This window comes from Manacus candei, unplaced genomic scaffold (assembly GCF_025592945.1).
Source record: "Manacus candei isolate 608988 ecotype Guabito, Panama unplaced genomic scaffold, ASM2559294v1 h1tg000076l, whole genome shotgun sequence".
In the NCBI taxonomy this organism is placed as follows: domain Eukaryota; kingdom Metazoa; phylum Chordata; class Aves; order Passeriformes; family Pipridae; genus Manacus; species Manacus candei.
Window position 1 is genome coordinate 2,406,298 of NW_026138124.1, and position 27,323 is coordinate 2,433,620.

The 27,323-nt window shown below is 50.9% G+C and overlaps 1 protein-coding gene across 1 annotated transcript in view; it reads left to right on the forward strand.

Annotated features, from left to right (window-relative positions):
* GALNT17 (polypeptide N-acetylgalactosaminyltransferase 17) overlaps positions 1-27,323 on the forward strand; it is a 212,941-nt gene that overhangs the window by 65,513 nt on the left and 120,105 nt on the right. The window contains exons 3-5 of the mRNA XM_051809588.1: positions 14,030-14,196; positions 22,609-22,783; positions 24,589-24,786. Coding sequence (XP_051665548.1) covers positions 14,030-14,196; positions 22,609-22,783; positions 24,589-24,786 — 540 coding nt within the window. The remainder of the gene's footprint in view (positions 1-14,029; positions 14,197-22,608; positions 22,784-24,588; positions 24,787-27,323) is intronic.

Sequence of the window (27,323 nt, forward strand, 5' to 3'; positions counted from 1 at the left end):
GGGAAGTACAGACTCCAAAGACACAATTTTCCAGCAGTGCTTTATATTTACTGATTATTTTTAAGGCTGCTCCTGTGACCTGTTGGAGGTCCCTTGGACATGAGGCAGCAGGGGTTGGCTCCAGGGAGCTGTGAAAATCCCACTAGAACTGGACGTGTCAGACTCCCTGTGGAAAAGTTTAGGGCTTTCTGTTTTGTCTCTGTTGTGGATTTAGGTAGGGACACAGGACAGATTTACCTTTCATTTCCTTTTGAAGCAGAGCTCACTGAAGCACATCCTGTGTGTGCAGTCAGAAGTGTCAGAAGCCTTCAGTGCTTAGAAGGCCCAATATCTTCTTTAAGCTCAGTTGGTAAGAAAGTGCTTTGGGGAAGGTAACTCCAGTTTGTTTAGTGGCTGTTTGGAGATTCTCTTACTGTCATTATGCTGCACAGTGTCATCTGGAAACACTGTGACCATGGATTTATAGACACAGCACCGAGTTTTTTTTCTGCAATACGTTCCACTAATTGTCAATTCTCCCTTCCAGACTCCAGAGTTATTACCTATTCTTGTAAGTTCAGAACATGATGCTTCAGGGAAAACTTGTATCAGAGGAGTGTGCTATAAAACATTTGCTAATGTAAACAGAAGTATTAAATGATCACTTTGGCAGAGGATGGGATTAGTGTAATTTAACAACTTGCTTTTGTGCTCCTCCGAACTCCAGCGCTGAAAAATACCTGTGTTATCATCAATGCTCGTGACTAAACTGTGCTTATGGAAATAAACGAGCCAATTTAAGCTTTGGATACACTTCTCTTCAGTTGGTTTCCAAAGAAATCAAAGCCTGTGTGTTTGTGCTGCTTCCCTGGATTGCTCCAGAGCTTTTCTGTTGCCACAGGAGCTCCAACGTCCTGGGCAGGGGCAGAGGAGGGGCAGGGACTGAGCTCTGCTCTGGGGGACCAGGGACAGCAGCCAGGGAATGGCTGGAGCTGTGTCAGGGCAGGCTCAGGTTGGATCTCAGGCAAAGGTTCTTCCCCCAGAGGCTGGTTGGGCACTGCCCAGGCTCCCCAGGGCAGTGGGCACAGCCCCAAGGCTGCCAGAGCTCAGGGAGGGTTTGGCTGATCCTCTGGGGCACAGGGGGTGACTCTTGGGGCTGGGCCTGTGCAGGGCTGAGGGTTGGACTGATGATCCTTGGGGGTCCCTCCCAGCTCAGCACATCCTTTGATTAAACAGCACATTCCCAACCAAACCAGGCAGGGGGTGAGTCCAACACTGGTGTCTGAACAGTGTTGGTCCTGAAGTCCTTTAGGGAGTTTTCCAGCCCCCAGGGCAGTGCTGTGGGGGCTCTCCAGGGCACAGGGTTGTCCTGGAAAGGACACAAAGACGGATGGCCCGGGTGAGGGGTGAGCGTGTCCTGCAGCCCGTGGCTCCTTTCAAAGTCTGAACCCTTTGGAACAGCTTGAGAGTCCTTTACTGAATTTCCCCATCTTCTCCTCCCCATTGTCCCCACATTTTGGTAAATCTGAGGCTGAGGAAATCCCAATGTCTCTTCTTCCTCTTCTTTCAGCTCATGTACATGAGTGTCACCCTCACATGGCTGAGGGGATGTGACATTTGTAATTGCTCTGGCTTTTATCTGCCTTAGATCTACCCAAGAACTTTATCACAAGAGCCTCTCACGAAAATAAACGCTGTTCTCTACGTTCTCCTTTTAAAACTTCGTAGGTAATTTCTGGTTAGAGCTTGCCAAGTAATGTGCCTTTAGAAATGTCTGTGTGACCCCAAAATTGCACTGCCTGGTTTTGATACCCTCATTCTAAAATAAAGCACATTTCTGAAAAAGAATTACTGGAAATAAAGTAGGTGCTTTAAAATCGAGTTTCCTGGGGAAATGTGGGGAGTTTCAAGGCTTTAAGGGTCAAAAAAACTGTTCTGATCCTCTGAACACAGAGCTGTACCAGACAGCAGTAGGTGTTTTAAGATGCTTGGGTCACAGAAAATGGTTTGATTTTCCCTGTACTTCATAGAGTAGACACAATTGGTTTAATATTTAATGACAGTCCCTTCTGCAAGAAGACATGTGCAACGGAATCAGCAAAATCCAAGCTATAATAAGCAATTAATGAATGGAGCATGATTAGGAAGTGGCAGCATGAATAGCAGTCTGAGCACTTGCTTTCTTTCCAGCTTGTTCACAGTCTTTACAAAAGCCAAGTGGAGATCAGTTCCTTTCCTGGGGAAGCTGTATTTTGGAGGAGAGCACGAATGGACCTTGTTTGATATCAGTCTGTGCAATTGTCACCAGCTCAGGTTTTCCCTTTCCCACTGAGATTTAAAGGCAAGCAGCAGCACGGATGTGTAAGGAAGAGGTGGGAAGCAGTGCCTGTGGATTAAGGAATGTAGAAAGCTTGAAGGTGCCTGTGTGTGTTGGCACACTCTGTGTGGAGCCAGCAGAAGATTGCAGTGTGATTTATAACATATTGTACTTCCACCACCGTGCTTTGCAGCCCAGACATGAGTAAATCCTTCAATCCATTGGAATTTACCTCAGAATTTACTCCAGAATCTACCTCCCAGCTGTTCAGCTGCATCAATGCAAAGTTCATCTTGCTGGGCCAGGAGGGATCTGAGTCTCTGCAGGCAGAAAAGCCAAGTCTTGGCTGTGTATTGATGGGTTTGGTTTGGCTGTGCAGGTGGGAGAAGGTTTTGGGGTAGGTTTTGTGTTAAGGGTTTTGGGAAGTGGGAAAAAGTCCCATGACCTTGATAAGGTGAGGATGAGAGGGAAGAAGATTCCAGAGCTCTGTGGTTTTCAGGTGTGCATCCAAAGCTCTGGTGGGTGGAGGTGATAAAAATGTCTTGGGAAGGTTCAGCCCACGTACCACTGTAGGTGCTATGAGTTTGCTGGGTTTTGTGGCTACTCCTGCCAAGTATGTAATGGAATTATTTAGGTTGGAAAAGCCCTCAAAGACCAGGATTACAGCCCTTAACCCAGCACTGCCAAGGCCACCACTAAATCATGTCCCCAAGTGTCACATCCATGAGCAGTGCTGCCTAAGAACACATCCAGTGAGGCAGTGTGTGCTCCCTGCTGAAGGTGCAGCATCCATCTGTCTCCTTTTGGTGGTGGCAGGGTGAGAAAGGAGCTGTGTCAGGGGTGTCAGGCTATAGGTACCCCTGGGAGCATCTCTGTTGTGGCAGCAAACAAATCTTTAGCCTTAAATCATGTTCTCTGGGATGGTCTAACAATAAAAGACCTTCTAAAGTGTCTGTGGGAGGTATTTGTGTCTGCTGTGATTTGGATTTCTGCAGGTAAAGGCAGAATAGCAAAATGGATGTGATGCCCCAGTGGGGCACCTCCACTCATCACTAAAAGTTACAGACCAGTGTTTTGGGGGTTTTTTGAACTCAGGAGGTTGAGTATTTTTATTTGTGAGTTGCTTTTTTTCATCCTGTAGCAATTCAGCTCTTGTGTGACTGGCTGTAGTGGGTTGGATCCCTCCCTAACCTGCTTAGTTGGTATTTTCTGGTGTCACAGTTCTGCACTGTCTAAACTGGATGTCCTTCCTCCTTGTGTGCTGGGGCTCTGAGCTGCTTGGCTTTGCCTCCCACTTCTGTCTCTCTTGTGTTTTGTTTTGGCAGAGGTGGAGAATGCAACAGTAGAAAAGCCACAGAGGAGCAAGTCTATCCACAGGACAGGAGTGGTGGTGTGGACCTTCATCCAGGGAATAAAGGCAAACTTCTGGCACATGGGAGTGAATGTTTGGCCATTTATTGCACCAGGAAAGAAAGTACTGCCTAAAAAAATTAAAGCACTGATGGTGTGGCCAGATACTGCTTTTGAAATCTATCACTACCTGTGTCTTCCAGTTTATTAACTCCCCATCCTTAATGTCCCTGATCATGGAGGGGACACCAATATTTACAGCCAGTTAATTGCATTCAGTTAACTGGTACCTGAAACTGGGATATGAATAGAAATGGAAATCAAAATCGGCCCCATCCCCTGAGTTTTGACCCTTTTGGTAGTGCCTGTGACTTGTTTTTATTCTTCCCCCAACCAGAGCAGTGCTTCTCTCCTCCCAAAGGTGTGTCAGGGTGCCCTGGGTGAGCAGCCTGTGCTGGGGGTGGGTTGTGGTGGTGGCAGCTCTGGGATGTTGGGATTGTAGAGCTGTGGGACGTTCACCAGGCAGGAATTTGGCCTCTGCCAAGGCTGACCCAATTCTGACAGAGGTTAAGAAAACTTTTACAGGGATTTCTGCCTGTAACAGAGAAGGTTTAAAACCCTCTTCATCTTCCCAGCTCATAAACCCGTCAGCAGAGCGGATCTGTTACCACAAAAAGGAAGAACTATCTCTGAAAGTCCATTGTGCCTTTAAAGTCCATCATTTTTATACCATTTTTATTCCTGCCATGGCATCTTTCCACCTTGTGTTCCAGGGAGCACAAGTGTTGGCCACTTTTCTTCTTCATTGCCCAAAGTATGTCCGGGGGGGGTGTCAAAATCTTGAATTCCTGGGAGATCTATTCCAGTGAGACACTCCTAACCTTAAGGCTCTGCACCAAGGATTTCATTTGAGATTTGGCAGGGAAGTCTTACAGCACTGGCAGCTTTATCCCAGCCTGCCTGAGCAGAGCTGGGAAGTGGTGGAGGAGGTTTGCTGGTGGGATTGCCACCCTGAAATCCCTGGCTCTACCAGGAGATGAAGGGCTCCCTACACTGATGTTCAGTTTGGAGCTGCCCATGATCAGGGGAGAAAAAAGGTGTTTTCACCTACCTCAAAAACAGCTCTGTGTAGTGGGGTAACCCTGGCTGGACTCCAGCTACCCCCTCACTCCCCTCTGCAACTGGACAGAGGAGAGAAAACATAACAAAGGGTTTGTGGGTTGAGAGAAGGACCAGGAGAGATCCCTCACCCATCGCTGTCATGGGCAAAACTGACCCAGAGTGGGGATATTAATTAAATTTATTGCTAACAGAATCACAGCAGGAGAGGGAGAAGTCAAATAATCTTAAAAACACCTTCCCCCACCTCTCCTTCCTTCCCAAGTTCTCCCTCCTTCCCCCCCAGCAGCACAGGGAGACGGGAATTGGGGTCACAGTCAGTTCATCACACGTTGTTCCTGCTGCTGCTCAGGGAGAGGAGCCCTTCCCCTGCTTCCCAAAGGAGACAGTCCTTCACCAGCTTCTCCAGCCTGACTCCATCCTTCACAAACTGCTGTCCTGTGGGCCACTTCTCCAGGGGTTCAGTCCTTCAGGCTCAGGCTGCTCCACTGTGGGTCCCCCACAGGGCCACAGGTGCTCCCAGGAAAACCTGCTCTGGCATGGGCTCCTCTCCCCACCCATCTGCAGGACCCTGCCACGAGGTCACAGCCTTCCTCGGGCATCCCCTGCTCCAGTGGGGGCTCCTCCTGGGCTGCAGGGGGGTCTCTGCACTTCTGTGACCCCCCCTGGGCTGCAGGGGCACAGCTGCCCCACCACGGGCTGCACCAGGGGCTGCAGGGCAACCTCAGCTCCAGCTCCTGGTGCCAGGGATCCACAGGCTGGCTGTGGGCTCCTACACCACCCCAGGGGACCCTGCTCCACCCCTGGAGTGCTGCTGCTCTGTCTCTGTAATGGGGTAAAATGGTTGGTACCTCATAATTTGGGGAGCGCCCTCGGTTTTGGGAAGCGAAGGGTCAGAACTTCCTCAGCACTGAGAGGTTCTTGGGGGTTCTTTGAGTTGCAAGATGATGTTTGCTCCAGCTTGCCTTTCCAAGAGCTTGGAGAAGCAACAATCTGTGATAGCAATTTCGGGGAGAATTCCACTTATTGTGCAGAAATTCTGCCCGAATTGTCTCTTACTCACCCTTGGCTTTCATGTGGCAGTTCCATAGATCATTGGAGAAAAGGCATTTAAATATGCATGAGCTTATTAAGCTGAACTCTCTCTCTGCTGCTGAACCATGTTTTAGAGGAGCATCTCCACAGCCCTGTAAAAGCTGTGCCAACACAGTCGAGCACTTTCCTGACGCCAACGCTGTTTTTGAGGACAGGAAGTAACAAGAATCATTTATTCTACTAATCAAAAGGATATTTGCCTCTTTAAATATTCAAACCCTCGAGCCTTTATACAAGACTAAGGTGTCAGGAAGGGATAAGCTGCTGATAAGCACGTTAGCTGGATTTATTTGGTGTGATGGCCAGCAAAGAAATTATTAATATGGAGGTGGCAGGATCCAGACTGGGGAACTACTGAGGGCTCAGAATTCAACATAAGGAGGAGGGGGGAGATCTGGACACTCTAATGTGTAGGAGAAGAAGAAATCTCTGAAAACCCATCATCAGGATCATCTTTTCTGAAGGAGTGGGCTCTCCATAAACAGAACCACCATTCTTTGTCTGCCCTGTCTTCTTCCACAGGCACACAGGATCTCGATGGAACTGAGTGGTCTTTAAGGTCCCTTCCAACCCAACCATTCTGTGATCTGGGTGCCCCATTTTGTGCCAAGGTTTTCATGCCAAACTGTTCCTGTTTGCCCAGTTCACAAGTGTCTGTTATGGCTGATCACACAAAAAAGATGGAGAGGGTCCATAGGACCCCATAAGTAGCTGTAGGGATCATTTCATAGGGTGTGGGAGCAACACAGAGCCCTAAAACCTTGGGCATTCTGCAGACCTAGAGTGTCCAGCTTACTCCATGGTGGTTCCTGCTGGTGGCATTTCAAAAGGACAAGGAGGGGTGTCCTCTTCATGCACTGGGGGAGAATTGTGTCTGGAACAGCCCTGAGGGGCGTTTCTGGAAGGATGAGTGATGGTGTAGCATCAAAGCTGATGATGATGGAGCTGCTCAATGGGCCATCAAGCAGCCCAAGCACCGGGGGCTCCTCACACCCTCCCTGTGTGGCAGCAGCAGATGGGCCCAATACCTGCCATCAGTGTGTTCCCTGAGAGCATAACCCAGTGCTGTGAGCTCCAAAAATCATCCCATAGGATGCTGCCTAATCCTTCCCAGTGCCGGGCCTTGGTCAGGCCAAGGGAATTGTTCCACTGGCTACCCAGAGCAACCTGCTGTTGTTTTGGTGACCTTGCAGAGCAGGGCCCTCCTGTGTGTGACACAGGCACTGCAGAGTGTCCTCAGTGCTGGGTTTGAAGGATGGGCATTTCCAGTGGCCTGAACCCACCTGGCAGGAGGGGTCGGGCTCTTCTCCCCCTGTGTGCACCATTCACTTAAGAGTTGGACTCGATGACCTTGTGGGTCCCTTCCAACTCAGAATATTCTGTGAAGTGACAGGACAAGAGGAAACAACCTCAGGCTGTGCCAGAGGAGGTTTAGGTTGGATATTGGAGAAAATTGTGGTCAGGAAAAAGGGTGGTCAGGCACCCACACAGCTGCCCAGGGCAGTGGGGGAGTCCCCAGACCTGAAGGATTAAAAACCAAGTGGATGTGGCACTTGGGGACAGTGGTGGCCTTGGCAGTGCTGGGGAATGGTTGGACTTGATGATCTTAGAGGGCTTTTCCAACATTAATAATTCCATGATTTATGCTGGATGAAGGACTGGAAGCCCAGGAGCCCTGTGTGTTATGTCTCCCCATGTGCTGTGGGCTGTGTTTGGGAGCTTCCCTTGATGAGAAGTTTCTGTTTTCCATTGGCATTTCCTGAACTTTCCCTTTGGCTTCCCTTGCCATGGTGTTGGCATCCCAAGCAGCCAGGAACTTGAGTGTGGAACTGGAAGTGACCTTTGCTGTGGGATTGTGCTGGTGGAGCTGTGCTGGGATCAGCTCTGGGGTGTTGATTTGCAGACCAAGGGGCACTTGGCCAAATTTGCAAGCAGAACTTCTGCTCAGGCTCCAAACTGTGCCCAGGGTAATGTTGAGGTGGCACCAGCCTGGAGGAAAACAGCTCGTGGCAAAATGTTGTGTCCCTGGGGTTCCACACAATGCAAAAATATGTCTCCAAACAGATGGAGGGGCTGTTTTATCCCAGTGTTTTAGGGCATTGGGGGTTGGCTTAGATTTTTCCACATTAAAACCGTGATTTAAAAACACCATCAGTTTTCTGCAGCTTCTTTCCCTTCAGTGGTGTTTTTCTAATACCTCTTTCCCACCTGGTGCTCCTCCCAGTTTGTGTCTCTGGATCTTGACAACCTGTGTGTTGCACCCCCATCCCTCAGCTGGAGAGGTGGCTCCAGGCTGGATTGATTAGCAGTGTATCCTTAGGAAAATCAGGATACTGCTGGATCATTTCAGATGGGCTGTTGCAGCCTGGGTTTTATCCAGATCCACGCATTACCTTTAAAACATTGGACATGTTTGAAAACGGTGGCACTCTGCCCAAAGAACACTTCCAGAGGTGTGGAATGCTGCCTCCTCACTGGGAATGGGGACAACTGCACTGTCTACTTCATGGGACTTCATATCCACTTCAAACTTTGGTGGGCATTTTTTATTGGATCTGGGGAAAGAGGCAACACAAAAGGCACAAATGAGGGGAAAAAAGGTCTGGGAGATTTGGGGCTCTGTGCAGAACAGATGTGTGTGCTGCAGGAGGGAGTGGATCAGGGAGGAATACTATGGAAGGTAGAAGATAATTTCTAGAGGCAGGGGTGAATATAATCTGGGATTAGGGATTGCTGATCTCTGAGGATGAGCAGCATTTCTCCTTTGTGATCTGTGGTGGGACTGCCCAGCTCCCCTCTGAACCCACAGTGCTGTTCAGAATCGTGGAATCCCAGAATCTCCTGTGATTGTGACTTGGAAAGGACCCACAAGGATCATCCAGTCCAACTCCTGGCCTTACACAGACACCCCAAAATCCCACCCTATCCCTGAGGGTGTTGTCCAAACCCCCCTGAGCTCTGGCAGCCTTGGGGCTGTGCCCACTGCCCTGGGGAGCCTGGGCAGTGCCCAACCAGCCTCTGGGGGAAGAACCTTTGGCTGAGATCCAACCTGAGCCTGCCCTGAAAGAATTTCATGTATTATTGTCTCAGTAATGCAATGGGGTTTTTCTGAAAGGTGCTGCCATGGCTGGAGAAGGTGCAGCACACAGAGTGTGTCAGGTCACACCAGAGCACAGACATCCACAGGCACCTCTGTGCAAACATGGCTTGCCCTGAAGCTGAAGGATCAGGGCATCCACATTCCAGCTGGTTCATGAGCTGTGTTGATTCCTGCTGATAAATGCCTTTTATTGGGGCAGGGAGTGTGTTGGATCCATCGGAGTTGGGCTCCCAGTTCCCCGGTGCTGGGCAGTGTCATTCCAGGGGGTTGATGGGAATGGCTTTGCACCCCAGAGGGGAGGAGAAAGGAATTAATTGAGTAAGGGAGTGGGTGGTGTTCAATCACTGAGCAGGAAGAAGTGGTTTCCAAACATTCCTGGCCGTTCTGTGGCCTCTCAGTGCTCTGGGAGCGCTCGCTGTGATTCCAGGTGATTTTTCTGCCGAGGAATCACGGAGCAGTAAATGCTGGGATATCCCTTTCCTGTGACTGAGACAGACAATAAACATCCTAATCTCACTTGCTGCACTGAAGAGTGGATTTACAGCTGTGTGCTGAGCATAAAACAAACAGGCAGAGGATTCCAGGGCAGGCTCCTGTGCTGGAGCAAAGCTTGATTTTTATGGGGTTTTTGTGTTTTGAAATTGGCTGCTTTGATTAATCCAGCCTGATGTGTGCCAAGCTGTTCAGCATAAACTCAGCCCTGCTTCCCCTCCTCCATCTCCCCTTCTCATCCCTCATTTGGTTCTGAATGGCTTCTTGCATAAACCAGGGACTGCAGGGATTGAGAGGAAAAAGTGTTCTCCATAAATGTATTTATTTCATGGGTTTCCTTGAATGTTCTCATGGTTGCAAACCTGGGTTTCATGGAGAATGATGATCTTGGACCCAAAAAAGGTGGTGGAGGCCCCAGTCCAGGAGTTCTGTGGCCTCAGCACCTGTGTGGATCCCTGTGTCCCTTGAGGGGTGGCTGGGGAGGAACTGGGAGTGGTCCATGGATGTCCAGAGCAGAGGTTTCTGCTGGGCCTGGTGTCTGTTTTCAGTTCCTCAGTCTGTTCCTGAAGTGAAAAAAGATGTCCTGGAATATCCTGAGCTGAAAGGGATGCACAAGGACCATCCAGCCCAACCTCTGGCCGTGCCCAGGACACCCCAGCAATCCCCCCCTGTGCCCCAGAGGATCAGCCAAACCCTCCCTGAGCTCTGGCAGCCTTGGGGCTGTGCCCACTGCCCTGGGGAGCCTGGGCAGTGCCCAACCAGCCTCTGGGGGAAGAACCTTTGCCTGAGATCCAACCTGAGCCTGCCCTGACACAACTTCAGGCCTGAGCCTTAGACCAAGGGCAGAGTTTAAGTTTCCCCCTGTTTAAGGGCAAGAACACTCTCAATGAGAGCTCAGCAAGGTCCTTAAATTAAACCCATTGCACTGGGAGGTTTTCCCAAGCCTCTTAAAACTTGGAGAGTTTTGTGTGTGTCATTTAATGGGATGTATTTGAGCATGATTTAATGGGACATAAAACACCTCTCACTCTGATATCCCATTGATCTACAGGAGAGACAAAACTCTAAGGTGTCTCTTTCTTTTGGCTATTGATTCACAATATTTTGATATAAGTCCTGCAAGCAGGTGCCAGCCTGTGTTTAACTGGAGACAGCAGGATGTGGTGGGGACAAAAATGTGGCAGGACCTATGCCTTGGGTCCACCTGCAGAAGTACCCTTGGCTGGGGAGCACCTGATGCACGTGGAGGAAAAACTTCCCAGACAACCTATTGGGACTGGTGGGATAATGAACATGGGCTAAATTAAATATAAAATGAGGTGCTGCTGTTTAACCCTATGGGTTAAACACTGGCACTGACAGGAGTGTGTTGTGGTGCTCTCTCCATTGTATTTAATTTAAATGTAAAAGTTTTCAAATGTCTGGAGTGTTCCCTTGAACATTGCCCTCACTGCACTGAGACTGGGCAGAGCAGATGCAGCAAGAGCTGAGTGTTAGAAATAAAAACTGAGAGTCACAGAATCCCAGACTGGTTTGGGTTGGAAGATCATCTTGTTCCACTCCCTGCTACAGGCAGGGACACCTTCCACTAGCCCAGGTTGCTCCAACCTGGCCTTGGACACTTGCAGGGATGGGGCAGCCACAGCTTCTCTGGGCAACCTGTGCCAGGGCCTCACAACCCTCACAGCCAACAATTCCTTCCTGATATCCCATCTGACCCTGCCCTCTGGCAGTGGGAAGCCATTCCCCCTTGTCCTGTCCCTCCATCCCTTGTCCCAAGTCCCTCTCCAGCACTCTGGAGCCCCTTTAGGCCCTGGAAGGGGCTCCGAGGTCTCCCCAGAGCCTTCCCTTCTCCAGGCTGAGCAGCCTCTTTTGGATAGCTGGAGAGACTTGAATCCTGAATTTGGAAGTATTTTGGCCTGGGATCCAAATTTTGAAGGCACAGAGCCAAAGGCTCTCTCACCTGAGGGGAATAAATGTGGGCAGAGGTGAGGTCTGATAACCTGTGCATTCCCTGCTCCTGCTGGGATCTGGGCTGGCTGCTGGATTTTCTGAGCTGTCCCTCAGGGCTATGCCTGAAACACTGAAGGCAGCAGCAATTTCCCACCTTTTGGGGTGCAGGAGGGTGCAGGGGAAGGGGGAGGTGTGTAAGTTGGGGTGAGGGGCACCCCAGCAGCCTCTCCTGTCCTGGGACCTGCTGAGCTGCAGGAAATCCTCCTGACTGCCAGCTCAGGGCTTTCCAGGGATCAACCCCTCAAACCTGTGCCTCTGCCTTAAATGGTCTGAAGTTAAGGCTGAACCACAGGGTCCAGATTAACCCTTTATCTGTTCAAAGATGCTTAGAAGAAAAAACCCAAACCACCAAACAGCCCAAACTTCCCATCCCATGCACCCTCCATTGCTGCTGTTTCTAACAACTTCCCCCTGCCCTTCTAATTATGTCTGAGCTCAAATCATTCCTTTCCCCGTTTCCCCTCTCTGGCCCCAGGAGCTCCCAGAAGCCCAGGGTGTTTTCCTGAGTGCAGGAACGTTTGGGGCTTGTCCACCCCCTGCTTTTGGCAGCAGGGGAGTGAAGAAGACTGACAAAGCTGATGTTAGTTTGGCTGTTAACTGCTGTCTTCTCCACTCCTGTGGTCACAGGCCAAGCCACCAGAGCAGGGTGTTTGTGCAAAGCCTTCTGCCCCCCTCCTGCCTGGGGACAATTGCAGCTTTGTGCCCCCAAAAATGTGAGGTTTGCCTTGCCCACCGCTTCCCAGGCTTACCTCCTCTCCCTGGATCTCTGTCCTCAGCAAGGGGGGAAGGAGAGCCCTGATGACAGTGGTGCAGGGGGAAGGGGGGTGAGCAGCAGACGAACCTCAAAGAGCTCGGTTTGGATTTTCCTCCAAACCTCTTTGATCACGAGCTGAGCTCTTTATCCCCCCAAGCTGCCTCGGGGGAAGGGCTGCCCAGAGGTGAGCAATGATTAAAAGGAAACACTCCTGCTCCTGTGACAACCTTCTCCTCAGCACTGCAGGTACCAACATAACCAAAAGGAGTTTTTTTAATCTCAGAGTCAGCTCAGTTTGACTTCTGGGGCAGGATTTCAGGGTCAGTTGTCACTTTGCCCCTTCACGACCATTGATTCATTTTAAAGATCTTCCCTTTGGAAGCTCCTTTCAGCATCTGGCACATCCCATTCTGCAGAGCTCTTGGCTTGCCTTGGGTCAGGCAACAGTTAAATCAAGAAATACAACCTCCTTTTCAACCATCAAACTTGTTTAACTGCAGAAGATTCATAAAGAACTGTGTTTCTGTGAAAATCTTTGTCTCCCAAGTCTCATTTTGGAGCCTGAAGAATTCCTGCTGTTGCCTAAGAAACACTCAGCACAATTAAATCCAGAGGTATTATTGGGGAGTCAAGGAGCTTGAAGCAACACTGGGATGTCACTGGTACATTTGGTCTTTCTTTGCTTATCTGGGCAGGATTCACTCCTTGTAATTCTGGGAACTCTGCTCATGTTGGATGTCTAGGGGATGCAGGGAGGGAGCAGGGAGGCTCCTTCTTTTCTTCCCTCACACTTACTTACTGTAGGGAAAGCTGGAGAGCTTAATTAAATCGTTGGAAGTCGTTAAAGATCTCGTGTTTGCTTTGTGCAAACAGAGGGATGAGGTCTCTGATTAGGATGAAGTGTGGCACTGAAACATCTCTATCTTGTTGGAGTGGTGTGTGCTCCCTGCAGAGCTGGGGGTACCTGGACTCTTATACTTGGAGCTGCCCAAGTTCTGCTCCAGGGGTGTCCCTGGCTCCTTCCCAGGAGGAAGGATGCACAGAAACACGTCTGAGCAGGTTCCTCTGATGCACAGAAATGTTTCAGAGCTGAGACTCGGCCACCAAACCTGCCCAAGTTAAGCAACTCCTCCTGAAACCCAGGGAGGTGATCACAAGTGTTTGGTTTTAACCACCCTGCCTGTGAAGTACAAAGACACCAGTTCGTGGGGATGTACTTCAGAAGTATCTGCTAAGAGAGCTGAAACATTTATTAAGACTATTTAGCCAAGGGTCATTTTATATTCATTTCTTCCCAAAGCAAATGGGGAGAAAATTCATAAGTGCCGTTTAAGAGCAAGGCTCATTTCTAAGCACCAATTAATCTTGGGACAGAGCTGGAAAGGTGGAGTTCCACTCCAACTACTAAAGCCATTTTCTGTCTTCTGGAGGCCACTCTTTGTTACATTCCCACAGTCCTGTGAGCGCAGACACACCAACACAACCTCAGTTAAATGAACTCTGCATTTGCACCCTGCCCTGGGTGCTCCCTCATCCTGGTGGATACTCTTTGTTGCTATGTCTTCCCAGATAGCATTGCTTAAAGGAATGGATCTCCAGGCAGCTGGAGCCCCTGGTTGTGCACAGCTGGAACCCCTGGCTGTGCACAGCTGGAACCCCTGGCTGTGCACAGCTGGAACCCCTGGCTGTGCACAGCTGGGAGATGGAAGCCGTTGTCTTGCACCACATATGAAACACGTGCCCACCTCGAAGTTCTGCACCGTGAGCTCTGCTAACCCTTCTACCTCTCTCTCTGCCCTTTGTGTTCCAGGTGCAAAGAGCTGAAATATGGCAAGGACCTGCCCCAGATCTCCATCATCTTCATCTTTGTGAACGAGGCGCTGTCGGTGATCCTGCGCTCCGTGCACAGCGCCGTCAACCACACCCCGGCTCACCTGCTCAAGGAGATCATCCTGGTGGATGACAACAGTGATGAAGGTGAGCAGCATCTCCCAGCTCCAGAACACCAGGAGGGTGTTTGATTTCTTAAAATCTCATGGAGGAGTCGTTCTTCCCCCAGAGGCTGGTTGGGCACTGCCCAGGCTCCCCAGGGCAGTGGGCACAGCCCCAAGGCTGCCAGAGCTCAGGGAGGGTTTGGCTGATCCTCTGGGGCACAGGGGGTGACTCTTGGGGCTGGGCCTGTGCAGGGCTGAGGATTGGACTCCATGACCCTTGGGGGTCCCTCCCAGCTCAGCACATCCTGGGATTCTGTGAAGACTCTTGCCAAGCTGAGAGTCCCCAGCCCTGCTGTGGGTGTCCATGGTGTCCAGATATGTCCAGGAGTGGCCATGAGGAAGCCCCCGAAGCTTGGGTCGTGCAGGGCAGAGGTGCTGGGCTGTGTCTGGACCTCCCTTGTCACAGTGGGACTGGTGAGGAGCAGTGAGGGGCTGGGGGCTCTGTGCAGAGAGCAGACACAGTGCAGGTCATTATTGTGCTGTCCTGAAAAGTAGGTTCCTGGTGGTAGGGACCCACAGGCTGTGGGCTCCTACACCACACCAGGGGACCCTCTCCACCAGTAGAGTCCTGCTGCTCTGTCTCTGTAGTGGGATAAAATTGTTGGTACATCCTAATTTTGGGCACGGTGACAGTGCTGGGAGGCACAGGGTGGGATTTGTTCTCCACACTGGTTTCTTTGCTTCTCAAACAAAAAGAACAGGATCACAGCACGCTTAAAATCTGAGGTAGTCGTTGTTTGAAAGCACAGCTGAAACCTGGAAGGCTAAAGGAAACCACAGATCCCTCTGAGCTTTCTGGTCAGCAGCATCCAGGAGCTCTGCGTTCAGGGGGTCCTTGTTTCTAATAATAACCCTTTGGTCGGTGCAGAGATGCTCCTCTAAATTTAATTTCCCGTGGAGTTGAGGGCCAGCAGCCTGGAGCCAGGAGCTGTTGGGCTTTGGCCCCTTGCAGTGGTGTTAACAGATGTCTTCTCTGTGTGTGCCTCAGTTTCCCTGTTGTAAAATAACATCCCAGGTCTGTAAATGGTGAGACCCTGCAGAGACCCTCCTGCCTTATGTTTTGGGTGTGGTATGGAAAGGAGAAGTGAAGAGGAAGAGGAGGAAACAAACCCACCCAACCTGCCCAAGTCAGGCCCTGACAAAGCCCAGAGGGGGATGTTTGGTTTCCCACCTCACACATGTTGGTTCCAGTTTCTCTTGGTCGCTGTTGCCTGCCCTTCCCTTCTGCTTTTGATGCCACAGAACTGCAGGAGGGGAAGCACCTTCAGACTCAGATTCTTCCAAGACATTTTTTTCTTCCAACATACAGTTGGATAGTGGAATTAGGACATTAGGATAGTTAAAATCTTCATGAAGAAGGTTTTTGGTTACTGCCTTCTTCAACTGCCTTCATCAGTTGTGCTGCATGCTTTTAATATTATTAAAAAAATAATAGACGCGATGCTGGGATCAGAGGGGAGAGCAGGGAGGGTGCAGGACGTGGAGAACTCATTTCCAGAGGATTCTGAGACACTCTGTGTGACAAGAGATGGTACAGAACGAGCTATTCAAGCCTGGAAAAATAGGCACTCAAATCCCACAGTAATGAGCACCACAGAGAGCTGATGAATTATAATTACCAGTAAAAGAAACAGGAGGGCAGCTCCTCAGCTGGTGGAAATCACAGCAGCTCCAGTGCAAAGCTTGGATGGTGTCCACCAGTGAAGCTGTGGGATTTCAGAGCTGGAACTGTTTGGAGAGAGAAGGGGAAGTGGAGGTGATCTGTCACTGGAATATCTGACGTTACCCGGTACTTGAAGTACCGTTAGAGGTACTTGAAATATCAAAATGAGCTGCTCCTTCTCCAAATTTTACCCTGTCAATGGGGGAAGAGAAGAAAGCTCTTTAAAAGAGAACCCATTGGAGTAATTGCTGAGCTTCTCCTGCCATGGCCGTGCACAAAGAAATGTGTTTCTGAACAGCCTCTTCCAATCCCTCAGTGTGAGGCACTGGGGGTGATGGTGAGGCCAGAGCTCTGGAAGGCCCAGGACAACAAAATAAATCCCTTCAGAAAGCAGCTCCCCCACAGGCTGGGGCTGCAGGGTGACAAATCCTCATCTGCTGAGCCTGCAAGGCTCCACCTTCCCTGGGGGTGCTGAGGGGGCTGGGACAGTGCTGGTGGGGCCCAGTGGTGGGGCTGGATGGTGGTGGGGTGTTCCAGGGCAGACAAACAAGTGGCCAAAGCCTGTGGTGTGTTCAAGCACTTCCAGCTCTGGGATCTCACAGAATCCCAGAAGGGTTTGGGTTGGATGGGACCTTAGAGCTGCCCCGGGCAGGGACACCTTCCAGTAGCCCAGGTTGCTCCAAGCCCTGTCCAGCCTGGCCTGGGACACCTCCAGGGCTGTGCTGGAGTGCCCTGTAGCACCCCCATAGCGAGGGAGGGGGATGCAGGGCAATGACCCAGACTGGTGGGCAGAAGATGGGAAAATCCCAAATCTCCTTGCACAGCAGGCAGTGTGCCTGCTGCATCCCACCAAGAGGTTGCCTCAGGATCATGAGCTTCCAGGGTCCAGCCAGGGCTGTGCTGAAGCTTGTACAACCCCAAGGTGGTTCTGTCCTCAAAAACATTGGGATGGAATACAAGGAGAGAGGGTGTGGGGAGGGAGGTGATGTTTTTAGCTGGTAGGGTTAGTTAATAATGTCAGTGCTCTGCTGGTGAGTCTTTGCAGGCATCACGACAAATGAGATTTTTTAAGGAGGGATTTGAAGGAAGATAATGAGGTAACTTGGCAGATGTTTATGAAGAGCTCCTCCCAAGCGTGTAATAATCTGCTTTTCTCCTGTAAAAGAAATGATACAAACCAGAAAGTGGCTCTGGGTCTCCTGTGTTCACTCTCAGCATTGTCAAGGAGCTTCAATGACAGCAAAGAATTATTAATGGCAATAACATTGTCATAGAGTTCCCACTAATGGGAGGCAATAATTGGGAGCAGCAGCAGCAGCATCATATAGTTGATGCTTTGGATATTGCAAACAAAGTCGTTGTAATAAATAGATTTGGCTTCTACAGGAAAATAATTACAGGAAAATAGTTCCTCGTGAGCCCTAAGATTTAGAGATGAATCCTGGAGGATCAAGGGCTGGTGTTGAGCAGAGGATGGGGCTGTGTGGGTGTGCCTTTGCAGGCTGTGATGGAACAGGAGGAGGAATTGCTGCAGCCTCTTTGGGAGCAGCTGTGGGGTTGGAGGGACATTTTCTATGGGGTATGGCTGATGGGAAAAGCCTTTGGGGGTCACCTCTGTACACCTGAGGGAAGGCTGACCCGCAGAGAGCAGTGGCTCAAGCCCAGGAGCTGTGTTGGACTTCTGGGAAAGTTGCTCAAGGCTCGGGAAGGTCCATGGCTGGGGGGATTTGTGTAGCTTTTGTCAGGAGGAACCACAACATATCTGGGTAACTGAACAACAAAGCACCAACTATTTAAAAGACTCCTGGGATTCCCAAGTCAGCTTCAGGTTTTAAAATTAACCCCCTGGGTAGAGCAAAAGCCACCACCTGGTTGCTCTGTGCCCTTCAGGTAAACCCTGCCCAGTTCCACAGCCACAAGCAGAATCTGGTGTGTGGTTTTCAGACTGGAACAAACTGCTCCTCAGGACTCCTTAGGCACTCCTTGCCCTCAGCTTTGTTGTCGTGTGGTGTGTACAACATCACTGCACAACATAAAAGTGTGCAGTGAGAGATTAAAGTTAATGAACGCAGGCATTCTGCTGCTTTATGTCTGAGCTGTAAATAGATAAAAGATGCCAGTGTATGGTAACGGGGGGGGGGGGGAATCTCTCCTTAAAGGAGAAAGCTTGGGGAGTTGCAGTCTGAACCCCCTTCCCCCCTGAGCTGCACATTACACTTCATAAAGACTTTTTTGGAGGCTGCTTTTATTTGTGCCTGTTGCAGGGGTGTGATTACAAAGCCAGTGTGCAGGTTGTGTTTGGGAGTGATAACGTGGCTCCTGGGCTGGTGGAGGGATGCAGCCACATGCCCCTGAGATGCTCTGTTATCTCCCAGCTGCACACTTTGTCTGAGCCTGTTGCTTAATCATCACCTGCTTTTTTTTGTTGTTGTTGCTTTTGTCGTCTGCCTTTTAGTGCTTTTAATCTGGGATAATATCTCTTTGAAAAGTATAAAAGCAACCCTTTGGATAAAAGGCTGCTAAAGGAGCTGGCTACATTCGGGGAGACACGCTCGGGGTTGTAATTTACCTCGGAGTAACGTGTTAGCTGAGACTTGATGTATCACTTTCTTGTTTTGCAGCTCCTTTCAACAGCAGCAGCAGTGGTTGGTGTGCTCTCCCTCCCCCAGGAGCTGGCTCGGGGTGTTTCTGTTCAGAGGGAGAATTGCAAGGAGCTGAGTCACATCTCAGCCTTTCCCAGGCTCTGGTCCAACCCCAGTGCCGAGTTGGTCCAGCTGGAGATGGGTTGTTTAAGTGCAGCTCACCTGGTGCTCTCCACTGGTGTTCAGGTCTGAGGCTTTTGGGGTTCCCAGGGCATGGAGGAGAGCAGCAAACCTGAACTTCTTGGGGTGTCCTGTGCAGGGGCAGGAGTTGGACTGGATGGTCCTTGTGGGTCCCTTCTGACTCAGGATATTCTGTGATTCTGTTTAGGTTTCACTGAACCAAATGAACCAGAGGCTTGACCCGAAGGAATGGCTGGAGCTGTGTCAGGGCAGGCTCAGGTTGGATCTCAGGCAAAGGTTCTTCCCCCAGAGGCTGGTTGGGCACTGCCCAGGCTCCCCAGGGCAGTGGGCACAGCCCCAAGGCTGCCAGAGCTCAGGGAGGGTTTGGCTGATCCTCTGGGGCACAGGGGGTGACTCTTGGGGCTGGGCCTGTGCAGGGCTGAGGGTTGGACTCCCTGATCCTTGGGGGTCCCTCCCAGCTCAGCACATCCTGGGATTCTGTGAAATGCCCCAAGTGGGACCAGCTTTGCCTGTGACCCTCTGTGAGAACTGATTCATTCACCTGCTCTCCTTTCACAGTTTCCTCTTGTACAGTTGCAGGTAAAAAGCTTCAGAGACTCACCTGGCTCTGAGTCTCCCTGCAAAAATGTCTGTCTGTATTTATTGCCTGTTGAAGGAGCTGCTTTAGTGAGCTCCTGCAGCAGAAACCCCCCCCGGGGTGGCTTTGGTGTCTCAGGCAGGTGAAAATGTGGGATGAGGGGGGCTGGTGTCTCCCATGGCACTGGAGCACTCCCAGCCCTGGGTGCTGTGTCCTGCAGCCCTCGGGGTGTCTCAGAACAGCTCTTATCGGGTGGCTTTTCCCACCCAGCTGGCAAACACCACTCTGTTTTCTTTAGGGGTGTAGAGGGGGTGTGGCCCCCAGGACCATCTGGGCATTGCTGAGTAAGGAATTTGCTGCTTTTGGGAGTTCCTTGAGCTTCTCTGATGCTGTTGGTCTTTACTCCTTTCTCTGCGTGTCAACAGGCACTTCCCACCTTTAGTCCTGGGAGCTTCAACAGGGTCTGGAGGGGTTTGGGCAGGATTTGGGTGTGGAGCACTGAGCATTTGGGCTGATGGCCATGCACTGCTTATTTTCAGTGGCATCAGGTGGCTCAGTTGCTCTGGCAGGCCCATTTCCCAGCGAGCTGTGTAGGTGATAAAATAGTTTGCAATAGATACCATAAGTCATTGCAGCTGGCAGATGGTTTTTTTAATAAAGCAACAGGTCTATTGGATTGTAGTTCCTTGGACTTGCCCTTCAGGGAAGATCAATATGGACAGATGGAGAACAAAAGGCAGAATTGAAATAGAACCTGCTGGTGTTTTCAGTGGGGTTTCTCTCTGCAAATTTTCCCAGGAAGCAGCTCGTGCCATGGCAAAGATCAAACATTCACAGATTGCCTCCTAAATAAACAGGAATGGTGTGGGTGTGCTCTGAAGGATGGTCCAGTCAGCAAAGGATGCCTGAGTGTGTGTGGGAAGAGGACCACGGGGTGCAACAGAGAAAGGAGTCTCCAGACTCCGTGGCAGTGCTTGGTTTGGATGGAATTGCTGGTTGCGTAGCCCCTGTAGATGCACCCACATCAGGAGCATCTTCCCACCATCTCTCCACGGTCACCTCGGACCCAGGTGTGTGGTGACCTCTGTGCTCCCAGCACATCATCCCTCACCTCCTGCCATCCAGCAGCCCCTCAGGAGGAGCAGGACGTGGCTCTGGCTCCTTGGGGACTTCCTCAAGAGCCCAGTGGACGAAGGAGTCTCTCAGGTTTGAACCCTTTGCTGCCTCTTACAGCCCTTCCCTGTTCCACTGGAACCACACTCTCCTTTGAGCTGCTCAAACAGTTCCCAAGAGGATTTTTCCTCTTTTCCTTCCGTTGAGATAAAAACTCCAATGTGGAAGTTGTTTTAATTGTTTTAATTTAAAATGACTTCCCTGCTGACAAAGCCACCTGAGATGCCAGTGCTGTCCTTGTGGAGTTTGATCTGTCAAAAAAGTCCCTGTCTCTGTCTCCTTAAAACCATTCAGGAGAATTGTTGTCTCCATAAAGTCCTGTTTTTTTCTCCGAGTGGCTCAGCATGAAATGGAAGTTGCTGAGTTATGGCTGAGTGTGATGCAGATGCTTTGAATTGAGGAAGGGGCTCATTTGCTTTATTCTTTTTATTCCCACTTCAGCATAAATGAGAAAAGAGACTTTGGGGAAATGGAGATGTGAGGGGAGCCAGCCCAGAAAGGCAGGACTGAAGAAAGCACATTTTCTGTGCTTGGAGGAAGGCGTGGAAGGGAAGGGAACAGATAATCCTTTTCCTTTGATGATTTCAAAGCAGATGGGACTTGCTGTTTACTCTTTTGCTCTCCATTACTGTGTTTCCTTCATGTAGGAACTCATGTGTCTTAAGTATTTTCCCACGTGGATGATTCTGATGGTGGCTTTTTTTCCCTGTATTTTTGTTCTGGAGAGAGAATGTGTGAAGGGCAGTAGCCTGTAATGTGAGATCATGGATCATATCTTAGTTTTCTGCTGACCCGAAGCCTCATAGGGATGAAAGACATTTTTAGGAAGTGCTTTCATGGCATTAAGTCAGTGTTGGTACACAGTGGCATTGCTGAGATTTTAGAGCTCCTCTTACCTGCAGGCCTTTGTGCATTGAACTGATGCAACAGGCACTGAAAGGACCAAGGTTTCTGGCAGAGCACTGGCACTTTTCCAAGGGATGGAAAAACACACTTGTGCTTACCCCTCATTGTAACCTTCCATGTGCTTCCACCTTCAAAGCCCTGTGTGTCTTTTATACTCAGTACTTGGACTATATCAAGAGTTTTCCTGCTGGTGGTGACTTCAGGCTGTGGGTCCACGAGGTTCTCAGCCTCAGTTACCCACACAGGCTTGGACAACAGAGCAAAGGGATCTGCACCTTCCAGTGAGCAGAAGATATGTGCTCTGAGGATCTTCTGAACAAAGGCAAAAGCTCTTTCATCCCATTGGAAAAGCGGGGGGGGGGTGTGTGTTCAACTTTTCTACTGCCAAAGCTTGGAAAACAAACAGCAAGTGCCAGGACTGGCACTGTGAGGCTGAGTGAGAGGGCAGAGAGGCTCAGATGTACTTTTGGTGTAGTCTGAGTTACTTCAGATGGGTTTGGCAGCATTTCTAAGAAAGATATTAAGCTATTGGAGAGTGTCCAAAGGAGGAGGGAATGAGGATGGGGAAGGGCCTTGATTTGAAGGTGTGTGAGGACACTGAGGGCACTTGGTGTGTTCAGCTGGAGCAGAGGAGACTGAGGGGAGACCTCACTGCAGTTCCAACTGCCTGGGCAGGGGCAGAGGAGGGGCAGGGACTGAGCTCTGCTCTGGGGGGACCAGGGACAGCAGCCAGGGAATGGATGGACCTGTGTCAGGGCAGGCTCAGGTTGGATCTCAGCCAAAGGTTCTTCCCCCAGAGGCTGGTTGGGCACTGCCCAGGCTCCCCAGGGCAGTGGGCACAGCCCCAAGGCTGCCAGAGCTCAGGGAGGGTTTGGCTGATCCTCTGGGGCACAGGGGGTGACTCTTGGGGCTGGGCCTGTGCAGGGCTGAGGGTTGGACTGGATGGTCCTTGGGGGTCCCTCCCAGCTCAGCACGTTCTGGGATTCTATGATTTCTGCCAAAACCTCCCTCAGAAGTTCAGGGTGCTGATGTCTGGTATCCACAGGTGATTTTTCTCTATCCTTCTCTTTCAGTGGGGTGATACATGAATCTGACAAAGGACTGTAACTGTCCTCTCCCTGCCCTTTGCCCCTAAGGTGACACGTGGGCTCCTTAATCCAACAGCAGCGTTCTTGGCAACCTTGAACCTCTTCTGTGGGTTGTGCTCAATCCAGGAGGTCTATAAGGCAGGTTCATTGTAGGTGACAGCTGTTGCACCTTTCCAACGGGTTCTCTGTGGCACTTGTTCTCCAGAGGAGCTGAAGGCGCCGCTGGAGGAGTACGTGAACAAGAGGTACCCGGGGCTGGTGAAGGTCGTGCGCAACCAGAAGAGGGAAGGTCTGATCCGAGCCCGGATTGAAGGCTGGAAAGCTGCCACGGGCCAGATCACGGGATTTTTCGATGCCCACGTGGAGTTCACTGCTGGCTGGTAGGTGCTCAACCTCAGGGTCTTGGTTGGAGGGGGTGTGATGAATCAACCAAGGGCCAGTGCATTGTTTTGTGAGGATGTGTCCTTGCAGAGTGACAGACAGTCCTTTGGCTGTTAATTCCTTCTGTATGGAATGGCCACTGATAAGGAATGATGGGAGCATACAAAGAAAACAGTGACAGCAGCCAGGGAATGGCTGGAGCTGTGTCAGGGCAGGCTCAGGTTGGATCTCAGGCAAAGGTTCTTCCCCCAGAGGCTGGTTGGGCACTGCCCAGGCTCCCCAGGGCAGTGGGCACAGCCCCAAGGCTGCCAGAGCTCAGGGAGGGTTTGGCTGATCCTCTGGGGCACAGGGGGTGACTCTTGGGGCTGGGCCTGTGCAGGGCTGAGGGTTGGACTCCCTGATCCTTGGGGGTCCCTCCCAGCTCAGCACATTCTGGGATTCCGTGCAAACTTTCTCTTGCCCTTGTTTCCTCTCATCCTTCTCTATTCCCTCCCTTTTTGCACTTTCCCTGCTCCCTGGTTCCATTTTTCGGGATGATTTCCCATTTCCTTAGCCTTAAGTAATTTCTGTAGGTTTAAGAAAGCCCAATCACAAGGGACTGAAGGAGAAAGTGTTTCCCATTTCCATGCCCTTTGAAGCTGGATCCCAGTGGGGAAGGCTCAGATGCTTTGGATTGATTTGTTTCCTCTACTGCTGGGAATAAGTGCAGAGGTGCAAAAGCAGCAAAAGGTGTCTCTTAAGGATTTTTTTTTCAGAGAGATTCAAAACATTTGAGCTCAACTGGCTTAAGGTTGAATCTATATCATGACAGGAGCCTGAGAGGGATTTTTTTTTTCCCTTTAACCAAGTGTAAGAAGTAAATGGTCCATGTTTGTGGAAGAAGCCAGAGTTCTGCACAGTTATTGACTTTGTAACAATGGTGCAGCTGAAGGGTGTCCTTAGGAGCTGTCTCCTGTGTTGATATCTGTATTCCCAGCTGAACATTCCTCTCTCCAGGTCACTAAGCCCTCACACCTGATTTTATTGATCTACTGAGGAAGCTCCTGTTTACTGAGCTCTTGAAGCCTTTTTTCTAGGGGTAGAGAGGAGGTGTTTCTGCAGGGTGGCTTGACTCCCTCTGGTCTTTTGTACCCACTGCTGGAGACACCAAGAGTGCAGGTTACCCCTTGTGTTGGCAGAGGGAGCCCAGGGCAGATGGGGGCTGAGCACAACCCCCTGCTCTGAACATGTCTGAGTGTCCCAGAACTGAATTTTGTTGCTGCAGAGTCATCAAACCATATCCCAAGGGAAAAAGGACCCTTCAGACAGTCCTGCTTTCAGGAATTTATCTTGTTCTTCTCAGGGAAATGGGGTTTGGATCTGGGGGAAGTCTGGACTAGTTCAGGCATGGTTTGAACAAAGCATGTCCTTCATGGCCTTGCTTTCCAGAAGGGAAGGTTTCAAGCCAGGCTTCCCAGCCTGGGGATCATGTTTTCATCCCACACAAGAAAGCCATGGAGCTGTTGGTCCATATGAGGACCACAAAGGTGCTCTGAGGGCTGGGGGACAGGCAGAGAGAGCTGGAGTTACTCAGCCTGGAGGAGAGAAGGCTCTGAGGAGACTGAAGAGCACATTCCAGTACCAAAGGGAGCCTCCAAGAAAGCCGGAGAGGGACTTTTGAGGAGTGACGGGACGAGAGGGAAATGGCTTCCCACTGCCAGAGGGCAGGGTTGGGTGGGATACTGGGAACAAACTGTATGGAGGCTACAGTGCCCAGCTGCAAATTCTGGGAGGAATTCACACTCTCTTCTGTGCTTTGCTTCAGGGCCGAGCCGGTGCTTTCCCGGATCCAGGAAAACCGGAAGAGGGTCATCCTGCCCTCCATAGACAACATCAAGCAGGACAACTTCGAGGTGCAGCGCTACGAGAACTCTGCCCACGGGTACAGCTGGGAGCTGTGGTGCATGTACATCAGCCCCCCCAAGGACTGGTGGGACGCTGGGGACCCCTCCCTGCCCATCAGGTACGTCCTGGAGCCTGGAGGAGGCTCCCTGTCCAGCGGCAGTGGGATAATCCGGGAGCTGGAGGAGCCTCCGGGAAAGGTGGGGAGGGATTTTTTACAACAGCTCGAAGTGACAGGGCAAAGGGGAACAGCTTCAGCCTGACAGAGGGAAGGGTTAGGGGGGCTATTGGGAAAAAGTGCTCCAAGGGCTGGAGCCCCTCTGCTCTGGAGCCAGGTTGGGAGAGCTGGGAGTGTTCACCTGGAGAAGAGAAGGCTCCAGGGAGACCTGAGAGCCCCTTGCAGGGCCTAAAGGGGCTCCAGGAGAGCTGGAGAGGGACTTGGGACAAGGCATGGAGGGACAGGACAGAGGGAATGGCTTCCTAGTGCTACGGGGCAGGGAGAGATGGGATATTGGGAAGGAATTGTTGGCTGTGAGGGTGGGGAGGCCCTGGCACAGGTTGCCCAGAGAAGCTGTGGCTGCCCCATCCCTGGAAGTGTCCAAGGCCAGGTTGGATGGGGCTTGGAGCAACCTGGGCTAGTGGAAGGTGTCCCTGCCCATGGCAGGGAGTAGAAGGATGTGATCCTTAAGGTCCCTTCCAACCCAAACCATTCTGGGATTCCATGAAATGCAGGGAGATGAAGGGAGGAAGCCACCTTGGGGCTGGGAGAGTGTCATAACCCCTGGCAGCTCAGAGAGGCTGTGACACAACCAGGAAGGGTTTGGGAGGGCAAAGGGATCTGGAAAAGCAAGAGCACTGGGGAAGTGTAGGAACTGTGGAGATTTGTGTAGTCTGGTGTTTTGCTGCTTCTGACAGAGTGGCTTTGCCTTAATGAGAGTGTTAAGTTTGTGCAAATCCTAAGCAATGAGGTGATTATTCCTGTGTCATGGATTGAGTGTGGATTCATGAATGCAGCACTGTGTTTTCATGAATGGGAAGTCCTGCTCCTCTCAAGGCAAACTTGGGGAAAAATGTGTCTTGGGTTGCTCTGTATCAGAAGTGCTGCTGTGACCAGCAGTGGTTTCTGGCCAGGTGGATAAGATCCACCTGGATCCTAACTTGGGTTGTATGGACAGGGAAAGAACAGCTGCAAATGTGCAAATCCCCACCTGACTGGAATCCTGAACCAAAATATCTGTGCTTTGCTCAATGACATAATCCCTGGTCTATTCCCATTTACAGGTCTATTCCCATTTACACAGAGACCTTTTTTATTCCTTTTGGCTCCTGTGTTCCAGACAGCAAATTCAGCCATCAGAGGAGGAACTGACAGTTTACTCTGGACAGGAATCAAGCCTTTGACAAATAAACAGTTACTTTAACCAAGTGCAAGCTGCTGGGGTTGTTAAAGGAGAGGCTGGGTGGCTGGGGCTGGCAGGAGGTGGGGTTTGAGGGATGTGCTGGTGGCAGCAGCTCTTTGACCCCAGTGCCCAGACTGGGGCCTCTGGAGGATCATAAAAGTGGATCATTTCTGTTGGGATGAACCTTTCTCAGCCAGTGGATGTAACAGTCAATAAAGACTTGGGAGGGAAGAACAACCTCTCTTATTGACTGACGTGCCGCGTTTGGGAGAAACAGGAAAGCTTTGGCAGATGGAATGTCCCCTGTGACTGTGACACCACCCTGGGGCTTGCTGGGCTTCAAAAACCACCAAATAAAGTGCACTGAGGAAACTGGACCCCCCCAGTGTGACATTTAAATAGCTGGCAGGACCTTCTGCTCCGTTGTCCTCCAAGGACAGGGGTTGAGTTTGTTTGCTGGCACTCGGGGGAGCGGCCGAGGACAAGCTGTGGCAGAGCTTGGGGAAGGATGGGGTTGGGTCGTGGAATTTGGTGTTTGATGGCAGAGGGGATGGGAAGGGACAGAGACAGGCAACACTGATCAGCTGGGGAGGAGGAGAAGAGCTGTGGGGAGCTGAAGGGTTGGATGAGCCCCGAGAGGTGAGTGGGGAGGTCAGTCCTTAGTGCAAGGAGGGGGTGGGGTCTTTAGGACGAGGCTGTGCCCCAGGCTGCCCAGAAATGAACCAGTTCACAGGTTACCTGTGAGCCAGGAGTGCAAATGGGGTCACAGGGGTGTTGGACACTCCCATGTGACTCCAGATCTGCCAACACACTTGTTTTCCTTGGTTCAGAGCTGAGAACCAGCAGGAACTACAAGCTCTGACCAAGTGCTGCCTCAGGGTTTTATCTACTGCTGTGGAAGGGAAGGGTTTGCTGTGGGAGTTGTTTCTCTTGGGCAGAATGTCACAATGGGTTGTTCTGGGGCTTGTTTTATCTTTAAAAATACCTGTGGATGGTGCTAAAATGTGGACAGGACATGGAGTTGTGTGTTTCTGCATTTAAGCTGGTTGCAAACAGTCACTGCTTAGGAGCAGCTGGGAGGTGTGAGGGGTTTCTCACTCTTCTCTGAGGTTCCTGCAACCTTTCTGCACCCTCTACATCCCTTTTTGGAGACAACCTGAGGGCAGGTGATGCGCCATCGTCCCCATGTAACCCTGAGGGTCTCCCTGATGAGTTGAACCACCAGGAATTAGAGGTTGTGGAGACACCTGAGTGGCAG